The sequence below is a fragment of the Trichomonas vaginalis genome, chromosome IV (genome assembly GCF_026262505.1).
Source record: "Trichomonas vaginalis G3 chromosome IV, whole genome shotgun sequence".
Classification (NCBI taxonomy): Eukaryota; Parabasalia; order Trichomonadida; family Trichomonadidae; genus Trichomonas; species Trichomonas vaginalis.
The window spans coordinates 30267313-30282983 of NC_067206.1; the positions used below are offsets into that span (position 1 = coordinate 30267313).

A 15671-nucleotide genomic window follows, 5' to 3' on the forward strand; every position below is an offset into this window, starting at 1 on the left:
TTTTTTTGACGAAGTGAACTTTGACACTTCGTAAAAAAACTCTATGAAATCGTGAAAAATGACCAAATTTCATGATATAACTGTATTTTTTTTACCAAGTGAACTTTGACACTTCGTAAAAAAACTCATGAAAATCGTGAAATTTCTCTAGACCGACTTTTCTCGGTCTTGCATAAAACTCATGAAAATCGTAAAAAAACTCTATGAAAATCGTGAAAAAATGCGACCGGTAGAAAACCGCGGAACGCCTAAAACTCATGAAAATCGTAAAAAAACTCTATGAAAATCGTGAAAAAATGCGAGTACGTTAAAAACCGTAGTCGCCTAAAACTCATGAAATCGTAAAAAAAACACATGAAAATCGTGAAAAAATGCGAGCAGGGAAAAAAACCTGGTCGCCAAAACTCTATGAAAATCGTAAAAAAAATCCCTGAAATCATATCTTTTATACAAGATAGAAAAAATAAAATTAACGCTAGTTTTTTTAAAATATTTTTTTTTTATTTTGTATGTAAAGACAGGAAATGACAAGCACTGAGTTTGAAACAGTTAAAAAGATAGACAATGAGACCAAGGTGGTTAGAATAGGTGATTTAAACGTAAGATACTCAAAGAAATACAAAAAATATTCTTTGTCAGACATTTTAACACCATCTGGAAAGAGAGCAAAGGACTGGGTTAAAAATGCTTCATCTCAGAAAATTTTGACAAGAAATCCTGAGCTTTTGATATCGGTAAGATTTCATGGAACTACAACATATCTCATCGACAAAAGTCTTATACCACTAGTTTTGTTATGGATTGACCCAGTTGTTGGATATAATTTCATAACATATGGTTCATTCGATACAGAACGTTGCAGTGAGGGCTTACTTTACATCGTTCAGAAACCGAAGGACTTCAATACAAAGAGATATAAGATAGGAAGAACATTTAATATAAGTAGTAGATATGACTCTACAGTCAATAGAGTTAAGGTTGTGTTTGTGAATGATATGAGAGCTGCTGAAACAGAACTGCTTGAAGTTTTTGAGAAAAGGTATGGTGCTCCCACGAAAGGTAAAGAAACGTTTGAAGTAGATGAGATAGATAGTGCTATAAAATTATTTGACGAAGTTGCTGAAAAATACATGTAAAGCGTTTATTTTTCAAGCTTGACACCAAAGATGGCTCATGTAGCTCTATAAGGTAAATTGTCTTGTCAAATCCTTCTGGCATTCCGAGTCCTTCCTTCTGGCATTCCGAGTCCTTCTGGCATTCCGAGTCCTTCCTTCCGACAGGAAAAGTCCTTCCTTCCTTCAGGAAAAGTCCTTCCTTCCTTCAGGAAAAGTCCTTCCTTCCTTCAGGAAAAGTCCTTCCTTCCGACAGGAAAAGTTTTTCTTTCCTTCAGGAAAAGTTTTTCTTTCCTTCAGGAAAAATTTTTCTTTCCTTCAGGAAAAATTTTTCTTTCCTTCAGGAAAAATTTTTCTTGTTGTCCGTCCGTAAACCATTCAAATTTTCGAAAATTGAGAACTTTTTGGCCGGCCTTCAGGAAAAATTTTTCTTTCCTTCAGGAAAAATTTTTCTTTCCGACAGGAAAAGTTTTTCTTTCCGACAGGAAAAGTTTTTCTTTCCGACAGGAAAAGTCCTTCCTTCCGACAGGAAAAGTCCTTCCTTCCAACTGGAAGAACTCTTCCTTCCGACAGGACACAAACGAATGTCCGACGTACCACCAACCGAGTCCATTCCAAAGCCAGAAGAACCGACAGCCCCAGCACCACAACAGACTAAGACTCAAACACTTACATTTTTTACGCTTGACTTTTTACAATTTGAACTTTGTTTGCGTAGATGTGAATTCTGAAAGAAGTATGAGGGTCTTGTATGACTTTGTACTTCTCCCATAGTTCATGTCTGTCAAACTTACCTGCCATGGACTCTTTCATAAGTTCCATGAAATCGTCTTCGGACAATCCGGGGAAAAGTATGATATCAGTAAGTATTCTCTTTACATCCTTACTTAAACTCTTTGCTGTCTGTACACAAATGACAACTGAAATGTTAAAGTGTCTGAGCTTCTTAAGAATTCGACACATGTCTTGTTCTCTGTTCTTTAACAAAGGATGAGAAGCAAAGTCATCTAAGATAAGAAGACATCTGTGAGGGTAAGTCTTCCAATCGTAAGATTGCAATTTCTTCGAAATGTATTCTATCTCTTTCTGTTTGTTTCTGAAGTGTTTCTTCTCTAATATTCTCTGCATTTCCTCATTTGGGTCTTTAAACTTAGAATTGACATACTCATTTATAGCATTGTACTTCAAAACTCTTCTTTGGTACTTCTTTATCCAATCTAACAACTCAGTATCTTTTATACATACTAACTTAGACTTTTTTATAATATCTTTGAACGAATTGACGGTTTGGTCAAATTGACCAGAAGTACTACAAATGACTACTAACTCATAGAATGGGTTCTTCTCATCTAGTTCTTGTTGTTGTGCAGCCATTTTAAGATAAGTGAAAGTCTTACCCGACCCAGGTGGTGCGATTAGACCTGTTATACCATTCTGAGCAAATAGGAACTTGTCATGTATGGGTTTTATCTGAGCATTTTCAACTTCCTCTTGTTCTTGTTTAAAACATTCTCAAATTTTTTGTCAATGTCAGCAAACTTTTTTTCTAACATATTTTTAGAAAAATTAAAATTTTTATCTTTTAGGAAATGTCTAGCGATTTCGCTATCTATATTCGAGACAAGCTTTTCGACAGCAAAACATCTGTCGACCATAAAATCTTACATAGTGTAAACAAGAAAGGTGAATTTGTTCTAAAGTTCTGTTTCTGGGAATATGACAAGAACCATAAAACCTTAAGCAGAGAAGTCTTAAAATTTGTCAATGACAGACTTGTTGACAGAGATGACGCCTCTTGGAGAGATGAAGTCCAACAAAACTTCTTAGAATGCAAAGAAGACACATGCGCTGTTCTTGAAAATGAAATAGAAAACAGAATAGAAGAGCTATTAAAGGACAAAGAACTTTTACAAAAATATGGTTCTGAGAAGTTTGACATAACTCCACCAGAGAAGAAGAAGAGAGAAAAGAAAGAAAAGAAAGTAGAAGAAGAGAAGAAAGAACCAGAGCCAGAGAAAAAGAAATTTGACATGTAAAAATAAAATTTTATTTTTAGAACATTTCTGGGTCAATGTCAATGTTCTCTTCCTCTTTAGGAGCAAACACTGGCTTAGACTCTAAAATCTTTTTACCCAATTTACCTTGAACTTCTACAACTTTAGACTCATAATATTCATAGTCGTCTGCTTTCTTTGGTTCATAAGGTATAACAAGTTTGTATGCTTTGCCTTCTTTAAGGTTTGAAAACCTTCTGTCAAAACTTTCTTTGACTGTTAACAAACCTTCTATGTCTAAGTCTTCAAATTTCGCACCATTTTTAGTCACAATAGCAAACTTAACTGGTTCGATGTTCCAAACTTTGTCAAATGAAGACTTTTCAAAATGGTAGAAGTAAACATTCAAATATGTGAATGGGTCTAGTTCTTCTTTAAGTCCTGACATGTACTTGTTGACTGAGATGAATTTCGTCATCTTTTCTATCGGATAAAAAAAATATTTTTTTTTAAAATTTACTCAGAAAAATTTTTCTTTGTATATACACCATTCTGTACGTCTAAAAGACTTTTGACATTTGCCAAGAATGTTCGTTTAGACGCTGTCATATAACCATACTCTTGGCAATACTGTTTATACGAATCGTACAATGACCTTTCATCTAAACACTCAAAGTCAGTTTCATCTATGAACAGTTCATATACACTCTTGTTTGCTTCTAACAATGTTTGTCTCTCTTCGGTATGTGGAATTTGTCTTGGATTGAACTTAGAAATATCTAATGTCATGAAATATGAGAACAAGTGGTTGTAAAAGTCAGATGTCAAAGTTTCTGCTAAGTCGTCAAAATATTCTGTATCTTGCATATGAGAATCTGACGTTCTGACAACTACATATCTTCTGTCAGAACTTTCTAACTTCATCGGAACGGCGTTGTTTGAAACCATGATGAAATTTGCAACATTTTCACAAACTCTTTGGTCTTTATATTTTCTTTCAACAACTCCAACTTTGTCTGTTATAAGACTCTTCAAAGCATCTGAGTTCAAAACTTTTGTTGTATCTATACTTTGAAGTTCGTTACATACTATAAGTTTCATATTCTCTATTGAAGAGTTAAATTTACCGCAGATGTTTTCTAAGTTTGTCATATTCGGGTTCGAATAGCCCTCTAACAGTTTGCAAGATATCTGTAAAGAAAGTGTTCTTACCTGTTCCTTGTTTTCCAATTATGATGAGAGCAGTTTCATTTTTAGCACTTGGATGTTGTAAGATGTTTGCAAACCAACATAAGATATACTCATAGACTCTTTCGTTTCCATTGCATATAATTTCTTTGACATGGTCTAACCAAGCTTCTATAACATTTTCTTTCCATTCTACTTGTTCGTATTTATATCCAGTGAAGATAGAATAGAAGTTTGGAGAAGGTGTATAGAACTTTATACCACGAACTGAAAAATCTTCTAACTTTGACAATAAGATATCCCAAGCATCTAACATCTTCATACCAACTTGTACGACTTTTATTTTCTTAAGTTTCTGTTTACATTCTTGTTCTGAAACTATTGTCGCTCTTGGTTTGTTAAAGACTACATCCCATTCTTTCATGACATAACATTCTGGGGCAGAGTCGACATAAATGACTAAACGTTTCAAATTCTCGACTGCTTTGTTATAGTCTCTAAATGGACACATATTTCTGAACGCTTGGAAGTCATAAAAATCTGAAACGTCTATTCTGTACATTTTTTTATATAAAATAAAAAAAAATATTTTTTTTATTCTTGACTTTGTTGCATTTGTTCCATTTGTTGCATTTGTTGTTCTTGAGCTATTTGTTGTTGAAGTTGTTCTTGTAGTACAATACTTTCACCAGTTGCATCTTCCAATTCGAAACTTTCTGCCGTCATTGACAAATACATAGGACATAAAAGTTTTACAGGAACAAAGTTTGCGTCAACTAAGGTTAAGTTTATGTTTGCTAAAGTGTTTGAGTTTACTAAAGCTGAAAACTCTGCATTCGAATGAACAATAGGCAAACCAGCAGAGAATGTGTTGTTTATACGCATGAGTATCTTTTGGTCATAGTAGTTTCTGTCGACATTCGAATAGCACTTTGAACCTAAGTTTGAAACAATATATAAAATAGGTGTACTTAAAGTCAATGGAACAGACATTCCTTGTATGACACCTTTTCCTGTTATAGGAAACTGTTGGTAGTAAAAACCAGATATAAGTTTTGTATTATAGCTCATATCGTTTATACTAAACTCAGTCGGACATCCAAACATAATGAAACCTGCTCTAGTTGCAGCACATGTTACATCCGTCCTTAAAGTATTAAATAAGTCAACAAAACCTGTTGGTGGTATATCTGAGTAAGTATCTTCAAAGAAGTATTTTTTACCATTCACAACAACAAAGTCTTCTGGTGTCAAAAGAGCAAAACAGGCTTTAGTCGTCATCGTGTTTAAGGTCAGTTTACAATATCGTCCTTGAGGACTTTGTAAGTTTGTTGTTATAGAATTATATGACTCAGGGTTTTTAGTCGTAATAGTATAAACCACTATGTCTTCTGCCATTACATATATTTAAAGTTTTTCTGAAAGTGGAGAAGAACTTCATCTAAACTTTCACATGGTGTTTCTTGAAGTTCTCTGTCTAAGAAGTTCAAATATTTTGTAAAGACATAGAACTTTCCTTTGTCTACACGAACAAACAAAACAGGGTCTTTCATATCGTTCAAAAGTGTGTAAAGTCCTTTACATGAAATAAAGTCTATATTGTTTTTCTTCAAACATCTTTCAAGAAGTTTTGACATTTTTACTTAGCAACTAAATTTTAATGAAATGTTGTGGTCGTCAAATATTTTTATGACGTCTGGGAAACTATATTTTAAGTTCAACGTTTCACCTCCTTTCATAACGTATATCTTGTCAATGACATTATATGAAACACCACAGCAAGCAATGTCGGGTTCGATTTCTTTGATGTTTATATCGTCTGCCTCTGTCAAAAGTTTCAATAGTTCTTTCAAAATTTCATGAGGTGCAATGACATATGAGTTCACTTTTACAGGGTTGTGTTCAACCAAGTTTAACATTATACCCAAAGCCTGACAAATCTTCTCCTGAGTTTTAAGTTTGTCTTTAAGTTGTTGGTAGTCGTTTCGAATATCTGCAACAGAACTTAAGTCTCTGCTAACTTCAGGATATGTTGGTTGTTCTTTTACAGGAACTATTGTTATACCATCTTCGTCTTCGTATGGTTTCCCCACTTCAACATCTCTTTCTTTGACATTGACAACAACACTTTGACTGTTTGTTTGAGTTGGTGAATTTAACTTCACATCTGCCATCGCCATTAAACCTTTTGAAACACTTACGCTTCTATTTTTCGGAAATGACATTTTACTTAGAATAAAAAGATGGACGTATTTGAGTATCTCTTCGAATTGAAGCAAAACAAAGTTTACACACACAAACAATACAAGTTCATTGATAGAATAGTTCTTTATACAAACAATGGAAAATGTTATAGAATAGCAATATTTGCTGAACCAAAATATTTTCATAAAGCAAAGAAAGTTGGTATAACTGAAATGGTGAAAGTTCTTGAAGCAGACAAAAATATAACAACAAAACTGACCGATATTTCTAAAGGTAAGTTTATAATACAATACTATGTCAAAACTGGCGTACTGTCAATATTTGACGGAGAGAAGTCAGTTCAAGAACAACTTACTGACCTGCTGCCAAAATCTGCTCGATGGAAGCTGTCGTTATACCAATCTGAGGAGCCCCAGCAGGTTTCATCGAACGAATCTTCAAAAGAGCATCTTCCGTGAAAAGTGCTATTGGTTTTGTAAACTTCTTTGCTTTCAATTCATCTGGACCGTCTCTGTCACCAGTATATTGTATTTGAACTGTACCAACAGTTGAAATACCACCCATAAAGTCTTCTGAGTCAGCAAATGGAATGCCAAGCCAAAAGTTTGAACGGTCTCCATTTGTATATTGAGTTTTTTGAGCTCCTGTATGAGTCATACTTTCACATATGGCATAATAGAACTTTGCATTTCAGGGTTAATGGTTGTTGTGAAGTTGTTGTTAAAGTTCATAGCATCTAATGTCAAGTTGTATGACCTCATATCCTCAACTGTAGAATATTCTTCTCTTGGATAGTATTTGCCATCTATGTTTATATGATATTTAATACCGGGGTTGTAGAAGCAAGAATAGTCATTTATAGTTCGTCTGAACAGTACAAACATAGTATCTGCATGTTTCATTGCAGTTGTTAAGGCAATATCTGTTCTTGCACCTGGGTCAGCACTTTGGTTTCCAACTTCACCTGCAAAGTCTTTGACAGATATTTGGTGTATAGGGAACATAAGTGGAACTGCAATATATTTGGCAGCTAAAGCATTTGAAATATCTGGGTCCAACATATAGACTGCAAGTCTGCTTTCTATTCTCTTGCATTCAAATTTTCGCATGTGAACTTAACTGGGTCCCAAGCATCTCCAGCAGCATTGAAATAATAGTTTACTTCAGTGTTGAGGTTTGAGAAACCAAAGTCTAAGTCAACTTTGTCTTTGCAAAAGTCACAGAACTTGGCTGCCACCAGTTCCAGCTACAGTAAGAGTGAATGGGTCTTGTGTTGGTGCAATGACTAAGTTATTTTTGCTTGGAGTAAGTTCAATAGAAATTTTTCCTGCCCAGTTTGGCAAGTATCTTAAAAACCTGAAAGATGAGGAAAGATGACAAAGGAACTCTAAGTTTCAGTTTTACTTTGGTTACTGCTGCTGCAGTTTGTCCAGAAAGGTTAACATAAACTCCTGGAACGTTAGGTCAAGTCTTCTTATTTTCTCACATGGTGGCATACTGGTCTGTTTGTTCTCTAGCTTGTGGTTGTACTGAGTTTCTCAAAGCGAACCATTCATAGTTTGCCCATGTTACTGTTGAACTAAGTCAGAGTTAGAATATATCTTATATCCCATGAAAACTTCTGGAGCATATTGTATCCGACATAGAAAATTCCATTGCAACCTTTCTTGTCAGACAACTTGGCAGAAGGTTTTATTTCAATGTCTTGTTCCACGTATAAGAAGAGTTGTCAATAGAAATTATATGAAACCTGTCGCAAGCAATATCTACTGTTGTTGAAGAACCTTCACCAAACTCACCTACGTTTCCATAAGAAACAGCAGTTGTATATTCGTAAGTTCAGGAACTATTTCTGACCTTCTAATGGCATTGTCGCATTCGTTATACCATTCGGAAACATTTCCATTCATAGCATCCAAAACTGTTGGCGTTATATTCTGAGCGGCGTACATTTCATATGGGTAAAAATATAGAATAGTTGGGTTTATGTGTCATAATAGAACCCACGTGGACCAAGCTTTACTTTCTTCCTGACTGAGTTTTTAACTCTTCTTTTTCCTTCATTGCCACTACTTTCACTAGATGAAGTTAGTTCTTCACTACTTTCACTTTGTTCTACTCTTCTTCTTTGGTGTCGCTTTGGTAACTTGCCCTCTGCTTCAAGTTGTTGCATCTTTGCCTCATGTTCACCTAGTATGTGTTGTAAATTTCCCATGTCCTTTTTGCCTTTGGGCTCTGGTCGCCCATCTCAGGTAACCTATATCCTAGAAAGAGTTTGTCATAGTTTGTATTTGAGTCTTTGCGTATTGTTTGCATGACTCTGTCCTGAGTTTCCGGTTCAAGCTCTTCAAACAGTGCCTGTCCATATGGAAATAAGCTCGTTTCCAAATATATGTTTTTGTAGCCATTCTGGTTTTCTTTCCATGTTACCAACTATATCTTTTGTGAATGGGAAAGCTTTTACCCAATCTTTCAGTCTTGCGTCGTTTATTTCTGTAGTTGGTTTTATTTTGTCAAGGAACATGTTTTTCAATACTAACATTTCATTTGGTATGTCCATTTGAGTTTTCTTAAATATTCATCCCTTCTCAGTTATCGTCTGCAAAGTAAGTTTTTATGACATTTGCAAACTTTCATTTGCAAGGTCATGTACAATAGGTTCTCTTCCTTCTCCCTCCCTAACTTTCTTTCTAAACTCTTCACCAAATATACCATCTCTATGGTTCTGTGTAGTTCTTTGAGATAAATGTTTCTAGAACGTCAGGTGTTATATTTCCATCAGCCATGTTCATTTCATACTGGTCCAAAATATCTGCATGTTTCATATCTTTCAATGGCATTAAAGCCGCGCTGAAAATACCAGCTATATCTGGTTCACCATTGACTTCCATTGCGTCTACAACTTCTTGGAATTGTGGTTGTAAGTTTATGAACCACCTATCCGGGTTAGCTTTATGACCCCATCTCATTGTAGTTCCATCGTCTGCAGAAACAAAAGTAGGTTTGTTTCCATCTTGGTTAGGTTCTGAATGAACTTTAAACAATGTTTCATTTCTATATGTTTTCTTGAAATTTAACCTTTTATTTTCACCGAGTTCATCCGAAGATTGAACGTTAAATGCTCGTAAGTAAAAAGGGTTGTTGTATTTGTGTACATTTTCTTTCAGTGCTTCCATTCTATGCTGAATATTTTCATCTGGTGTTGGAGTCTTTTGTATGTCGGCAAACATTTTTCGATATTCTTCTACCATGTCAGCCGAATTTTTTTTAGACTCTTGGAAAGATTCCATATTCTCCGCATACTCTTGTTGAGGGTCAAGATTTTTCGGCTGTTCCAAATCTTCATCTAGTTCTGTGAAGTTAGTTTCCAAAGGAGTGACTTGTTCGTTTCCTTCAGGCTCTTCTAGCTGTTGTTGCTGAACTATTTCATCCATGTCTGGTTGTATCTGAACTAGTTCTTCCTGTGGAGTTTCTTGTACCTCATCTGCTGGCATTTCATATATTCCGAGACCGTTTTTAACAACTTCCCTTTCTAAGTCATCCGGACTCATAAACCTTTCTTCTTTCGTTCCGTCTCTATTTTTTACGCGTTTCATGACGGGAGTTGAATTGTCATTTAGCTCTGACATCAAATATCTCGGAGTAAATTCAGTCATGTCATTTGGATGATATGCTATTAAATCATATCCCTTAGCGAGCTTGTATTTTCCAGGTTTGAAATTATATCCCATTTGGTGCTGAACCATAAAGCTAAATAGGTTCGGGTCAGTATTTCCATCCTTGAACTTTCGAATAGCTTCTTTATATCTGTCACTAAAGTCAATACTATCTGGGTAACCATAGTCTTCCTTAAGCCTTTTTAAGAATTCTTGGTTTCCTTGTTCTCTACTTCTTTTATGTCCTTGCTCTGTTTGTGGTTGTTGTTGTGCAGGGGTTTGAACTGTTGGTTGCTGTGCTGGTTGTTGTGTTGGTTGTTGTGCTGGTTGTGGAGGTGGTTGTTGTGCTGGTTGTTGTGTTGGTTTTGGTGCATGCCTGTGTCTGTGTCCATGTGACGATGTAAATGTTCTAGGTAGTCCTGGTGCAGGTGCTTCTCTTGGAGGGTTTGGTGGTATATAAGTTCCACCAGCTGGCACATATGTTCCATCTGCAGCGTAATGTCCTACCTGACTTTTCGTTTTTAAGAAAGCATTTACTAGGTCTGTTTTGGTCTGTTGTAACTCTTTTTCTTGACTTTTCACAACAGTTGCTCTAACGGCGTCATAGGCACTTTGAACTGCCTGTCTCGTTGCTGCATCTGTTATTTTCGTCATATTTTGTGCTACTTCTTTTAACTCTTTGTCGAAACCTTCAGACTTCAGTTTCTTTCCAGATGAGAAGTCGTTCACTTGTTTCACCTTACTATGAAGAGCTTCGAAGGCGTTCTTAAAGTCAGCATTTGTTAAAGCTTCATTTGAACTGTCTTCATCCGCTTGTATTTTTGTCCTTATTGACCCTATAAGCTGGGCTGCTTTAGCGTTGGCTTGGGCATCTAACCAGTCATTGTTAGCTTTTATATATTTCTGCGCTTTTCATTGCCTTTTGCATGGCTGCGTCGTTATTTTTACTTTCTTGTGCTAAGTTTTCATACTGTACGGTTTGGTTCTGCAACTGTAAAAGTTTTTCTGCCTTTACATTTGCTTCAACTTCTTTTTTATACTCATCGCTATCCAATATGTCTTCAGGGCTTTTTGTTTTATCTCTTCATCTTTCAGTACTTTATATCGAGTAGTATGGTTTTTCAAATTTATGACATCTTGTTCCATTTTTGCTACTTCTGTTGCTTTTTCTGACACTTTTTTCGCATATTCCTCTGTACTTAGTTCTTTTCAGTTGTTTTCTTTCTTCTTTTCTCTACGTTTAACTCATTGAGTTTCTTTGTGTGTCTGTCATATTCTAGTTTCTTTTCGTTTTCACTTATTTGCTTCTGTATGTCTATGTTTGACTTTTTGACATCTGTTATTTGATTTTTGAGTGAACTCAAATTCATTTGACTTTGAGGGTTATATGCTGTTCCGTCTGCAGCTCCACCATAGCCTGCCATTTTCGCTAAAAGTGCCGCTCTTAAACCTCCACTCTGTGCACCAACAACTCGGTTTAAAAGCATAGGATTGCTTGACATTTGTTGCAACATAGTGGGGTCATTCAGCATTTGTTGTTGCAACTGTTGTTGTGGTGTCAGTTTTACTATTGGATGTTTCAATGCTCTCTTCCTCTTACGTATATTCTTACGTAGCTTACGTGGCATTTTAAGTGAAGTTAAAAAGCGGTTTTATACTAAACATCTTCGGGGCTAGAGGGCGCAACGCGCCTGGAAGCCCCAATGCCTTTTTTTTTTTTTTAATTTTACAACAGCTTTGTGGATCAATTAGTAAATCAATCAAATAATGTTCAAAATCAGATATTATTCTTTTTCCATACATTTTATATTAAATAAAAAATTGACACCATATTTGGAATCTATGCAAAAATATATTCTTTTTATTAATGATAATATAGGAATTGTAGGAATAAAAACTTTTTATAAATTATTCATAAATTTTTAAAATCTGCTATTCGGAAGTATGTTCAAAAATCATTCAATTATGTGAGAATTCTTACGATTACAAAAAAGGTCACACAACCCGCACTCATATACTACTAAAAAATCATAAGTTGTAAGATTTGAAATATCCCTTACATTCATCTATTTCCATACTGCCATGACACATAATAGAAATTTCTATTCATTCAAATTAAAATACCAAGTCTCATCACACTTTTCAATGCTCGATTTTTAAAAACTGTTTAAAAATGGAGCTTATATTGAAATAGTGTAGAGACTAAAAATTACCACAGACTATTTCAGAGGATTGAGTTGCCACTCAATCCTCTGAAAAGTCTGAGGTAATTTGCAAAATTAACATCATTCTTCCAAAAATTGAGCTTCGCTCAATTTTTGGAAGAATGATTGGAATTCTATATTCCTTCAATAATGTTCCACCACAGTTGTCTGAAAAAACCCTCTATAAATTTTCCTGTAAACTTCATAAAAAAGTGAAAAAATGGAATGTCTTAAAAAGCTAAAAGCAGTAATAAGAATATATTTTATTTAGCGACCATATTATCTGAAAAAATTTCGGTTTCTCTCAATTTTCATTTTTTTCCATAGACTTGTTCTCTTCTAGTTTCATTGTAAAGTCTAGTGTAATTCCTTGAAAATTTTCCGTAGCGTCGTATTACTTGATTGCATCCTGCATTGAGACGCGTTAACTTCCCCGAAAGCTCGGATATTGAAAATCAATTCCAAGATGTTAACAAATACCGGACAATCCCTGTTGCACATAAGTTAGTTTCCATCTGGTATCCCTTACTACTCTATTAATATTATTATTTTGTTGGGGTAAAGACTTCTATTTTTTTACTTATTTTCTGAAGTTTACAAGAAAAATTGAGAGGGTTTGTTATTATTGAATAAAATAGAATTGGTATTTTTTTTTAATTTATTCAAATAATTTTGGTAAATTCATATATGAGTTCTGACTATAAAAAGCAATATGCGGACTTTATTGAGGCATTTGAAAAGCTCTTCCGCCTAGAATCCAACGAATCTGTTGAAGAAATGTGCAATATCATCACCAATGTTCTATTTTCGAAGTATAAACTTTCCATCAAGCAACTTACAAAGATCATTATCATGGCGATTCAATACAATTATGCTTCTGGTGAGAATTACATCAGAATATTAAAGCATATTGGTTCTAACATTAAAAGAATTTCCGAATTAATAATTCCAAGAGAGGATTCAATTGAATAGTAGTATATGAATGCGGGTTGTGTGACTTTTTTTGTAAACGTAAGAATTCATACAATATTGAACGATTTTGTATCATTTTTTTTAACATATGAAGTAAAAAATGTATGATTCTTACGGTTTTTATTCTTACGTTTTTGAATAAATCAAGATTTAAAAAATTGACTTCTTACGTAAAATTAAAACTAAGTTAAATTTATTTTTTTTATTTTTTTAATTCGTAAGAAAATGAGTGGATCAAGATTCGTAACCGTCAATCAATTAATGGATGCTCTTTCACCAATTCTTGAAAATGTTAAACAAGTAGATGTTTATTTCGATGATTATGTAGAAAGTTTATATTATAAAGGTAAGTTTAATATTAACCTATTGCTTTTGCAATTGATAATAAATTAATTGAAATGCAAAAATTTGGGATTAATTCCGAATATTGAATTTATAACAAATATTAATGATAAATGGTTTAAACGAATTCCAACCACAAAAGTTCTTTGTAAATTAATGATCAAAACTGAGGAAAAAGAATTTAACGGGTTTAAATATCATCCAAATAAAGTTTCAGAACTAGAAAATGAAAAACTTCAGAAAAAATTAAACGATAGACTTTCAAATGATCGTATTGAAAAAATAAATAAACTAGCAGAAGTTGCATTTAATAAATGAAATATTTGATGAATATAACCTTGAACTCAGTGATGGGCTTTAAGGACCCAGGCTCAACGAGTCATTTATGAATCAATTATTTGATTCATTCTTTCTTCAATAATTTCTATTCTTTTTGTTAAATCATCTATTTTTCATTAATGAGGTGATTCTTGATTGAGGAATAGATTTTCAAACTAACCACTCCTTTTATTTTTTGAAATTTTGAATCCATCAACTTTAAACATTTTATTCAATTTACATGTTGTCAATTCTTCAAATAATTTTTTATTATTAGCATAATAGTCATTAAATTCTTCAACAGATGAAAAAATTTTTGTTTCAGTAATTGGTTTAACAACGTTTATTTTTTTGTTGAACATTTTCACTTTCATTTATTTCTTCCTCTCTGTTTTATTTATTTTTAAAAATTGGTTTCATTTATCATTAAATAAAAATTAGAATATAAGTGATGAAATATATTTTTTATTTAATATTAAATCAGAAATGGCGCAGGATTCTTTAAAAAATTATGGATGGAATTAAGAAAGCTGCAGGTTGGGTTTATAAAAAGGTTATTAAACCCGTTGCAAACTTTTTGGCACCAGTAGCGAAAACGGCAGGAACTATCATAGGTGGGAGTATTAGGTACTAAAGCAGGTAATCCAGCGATGGGAGCACAAGCAGGGTAACGCAATTGGTGGAATTGCTGAAGGAATACTTAATAAAATAGGAGGTAGATAGTGGAAAAATAAATAAATATTATTTTTATCTTAGTATCGGTTGTAGTCTTTGATAAACTTTTTCTCCTTTATTTAATATTTCTCTATTGGGGCAGCTTTTGGTGTTATTGATTCAGCAACGTCACTAATTGCTTCTTTATTCTTAAATATCCAATTTGCTCCTTTCTTCATTGTTTCCCAAACTTTATGCGCTCCTCTTTTTACTTTATCCACAGTTTCTTAAATATACCTGCAGCCATAGTTGATTATTTCATTAAAATTAAAAATTCATTTTCATCTTTTAATTTTGATTTTTTATTTAATAATAAATGACGACTAACTATTTGGTGCCAAACACTAAACCGATTAATGGAAATGTGTTTCATTCATTCGAAAAGATAAATGAAATATTCGCAAAGAATGACGGTAGAAGATATTATAGAGAACTTGAAAGTTCATGCTATGACTCTGATACTCCATATTTTGATGATAAACAAACTCATTTAAGAATTACAAATCCGGCTCATGATGTGAATCAATTAGGTGACACATATATTAAACGCAAAGTTAAAGCAACTCTAGTTTCAAATAAAGCTTTCACATGTGATGCCGCTTTTAAATGCATGCGTTTATTCGTTGGTTACAAATCATCAAATCAAAGCTTTAAACAATTAGAAGTAGAAACTGAAAGAGGTGATGCCGGTTATCTTCAGATGGATTGCGCCCGTGAATCTTTCGCATTTGCAACATATAAACCAAAATCAGAAAGGAAAGTTAAAAATTTGTTCATTCGTTATATAATAATGTTCAAAAATATGATAACTCAGTATGTGGTAAATATATTGACCCTTCAGAAGTTTTCAAGAGAGCAAATGAAGAAGTTGATGTCACTTTTGATATGATTATTCCGGTAAATGATTTGTTAGCATTTCAGGCGTTCGATGATTATCCTAAATCATTTGGTGAAATCATTCTTAAA

General features: G+C 33.7%; 5 protein-coding genes and 2 pseudogenes across 7 annotated transcripts, besides 1 other annotated feature; 3 read left to right on the plus strand and 4 right to left on the minus strand.

Annotated features, from left to right (window-relative positions):
- Positions 1–9525: part of a mobile genetic element that runs on past the window's edge.
- On the plus strand, positions 609–1136 carry TVAGG3_0195140 (organellar and viral DNA polymerase type B; the record flags this gene model as incomplete). The annotated part of the gene is made up of 1 exon (XM_051226128.1): positions 609–1136. A coding segment is annotated over one exon (528 nt), but the record flags the coding sequence as incomplete, so codon positions are not given.
- TVAGG3_0195150 (uncharacterized protein) lies at positions 2702–3148 on the plus strand (the record flags this gene model as incomplete). Its single annotated transcript, XM_051226129.1, has 1 exon — positions 2702–3148. The coding sequence occupies one exon, from the start codon at positions 2702–2704 to the stop codon at positions 3146–3148; it is 447 nt and encodes a 148-aa protein (XP_051111115.1).
- Positions 3165–3584, minus strand: TVAGG3_0195160 (protein of unknown function, DUF4108 family; the record flags this gene model as incomplete). Its single annotated transcript, XM_051226130.1, has 1 exon — positions 3165–3584. The coding sequence occupies one exon, from the start codon at positions 3582–3584 to the stop codon at positions 3165–3167; it is 420 nt and encodes a 139-aa protein (XP_051111116.1).
- On the minus strand, positions 3623–4616 carry TVAGG3_0195170 (annotated as a pseudogene). The gene has a single exon. A coding segment is annotated over exon 1 (994 nt).
- On the minus strand, positions 6017–6474 carry TVAGG3_0195180 (protein of unknown function, DUF4106 family; the record flags this gene model as incomplete). The annotated part of the gene is made up of 1 exon (XM_051226131.1): positions 6017–6474. A coding segment is annotated over one exon (458 nt), but the record flags the coding sequence as incomplete, so codon positions are not given.
- Positions 9526–9654: 129 nt separating the features above from the next.
- On the minus strand, positions 9655–11083 carry TVAGG3_0195190 (annotated as a pseudogene). The gene has a single exon. A coding segment is annotated over exon 1 (1429 nt).
- A 1963-nt stretch (positions 11084–13046) lies between these two features.
- TVAGG3_0195200 (spectrin binding) lies at positions 13047–13448 on the plus strand (the record flags this gene model as incomplete). Its single annotated transcript, XM_001295891.2, has 1 exon — positions 13047–13331. The coding sequence occupies one exon, from the start codon at positions 13047–13049 to the stop codon at positions 13329–13331; it is 285 nt and encodes a 94-aa protein (XP_001295892.1).
- Positions 13449–15671: the final 2223 nt, after the last annotated feature.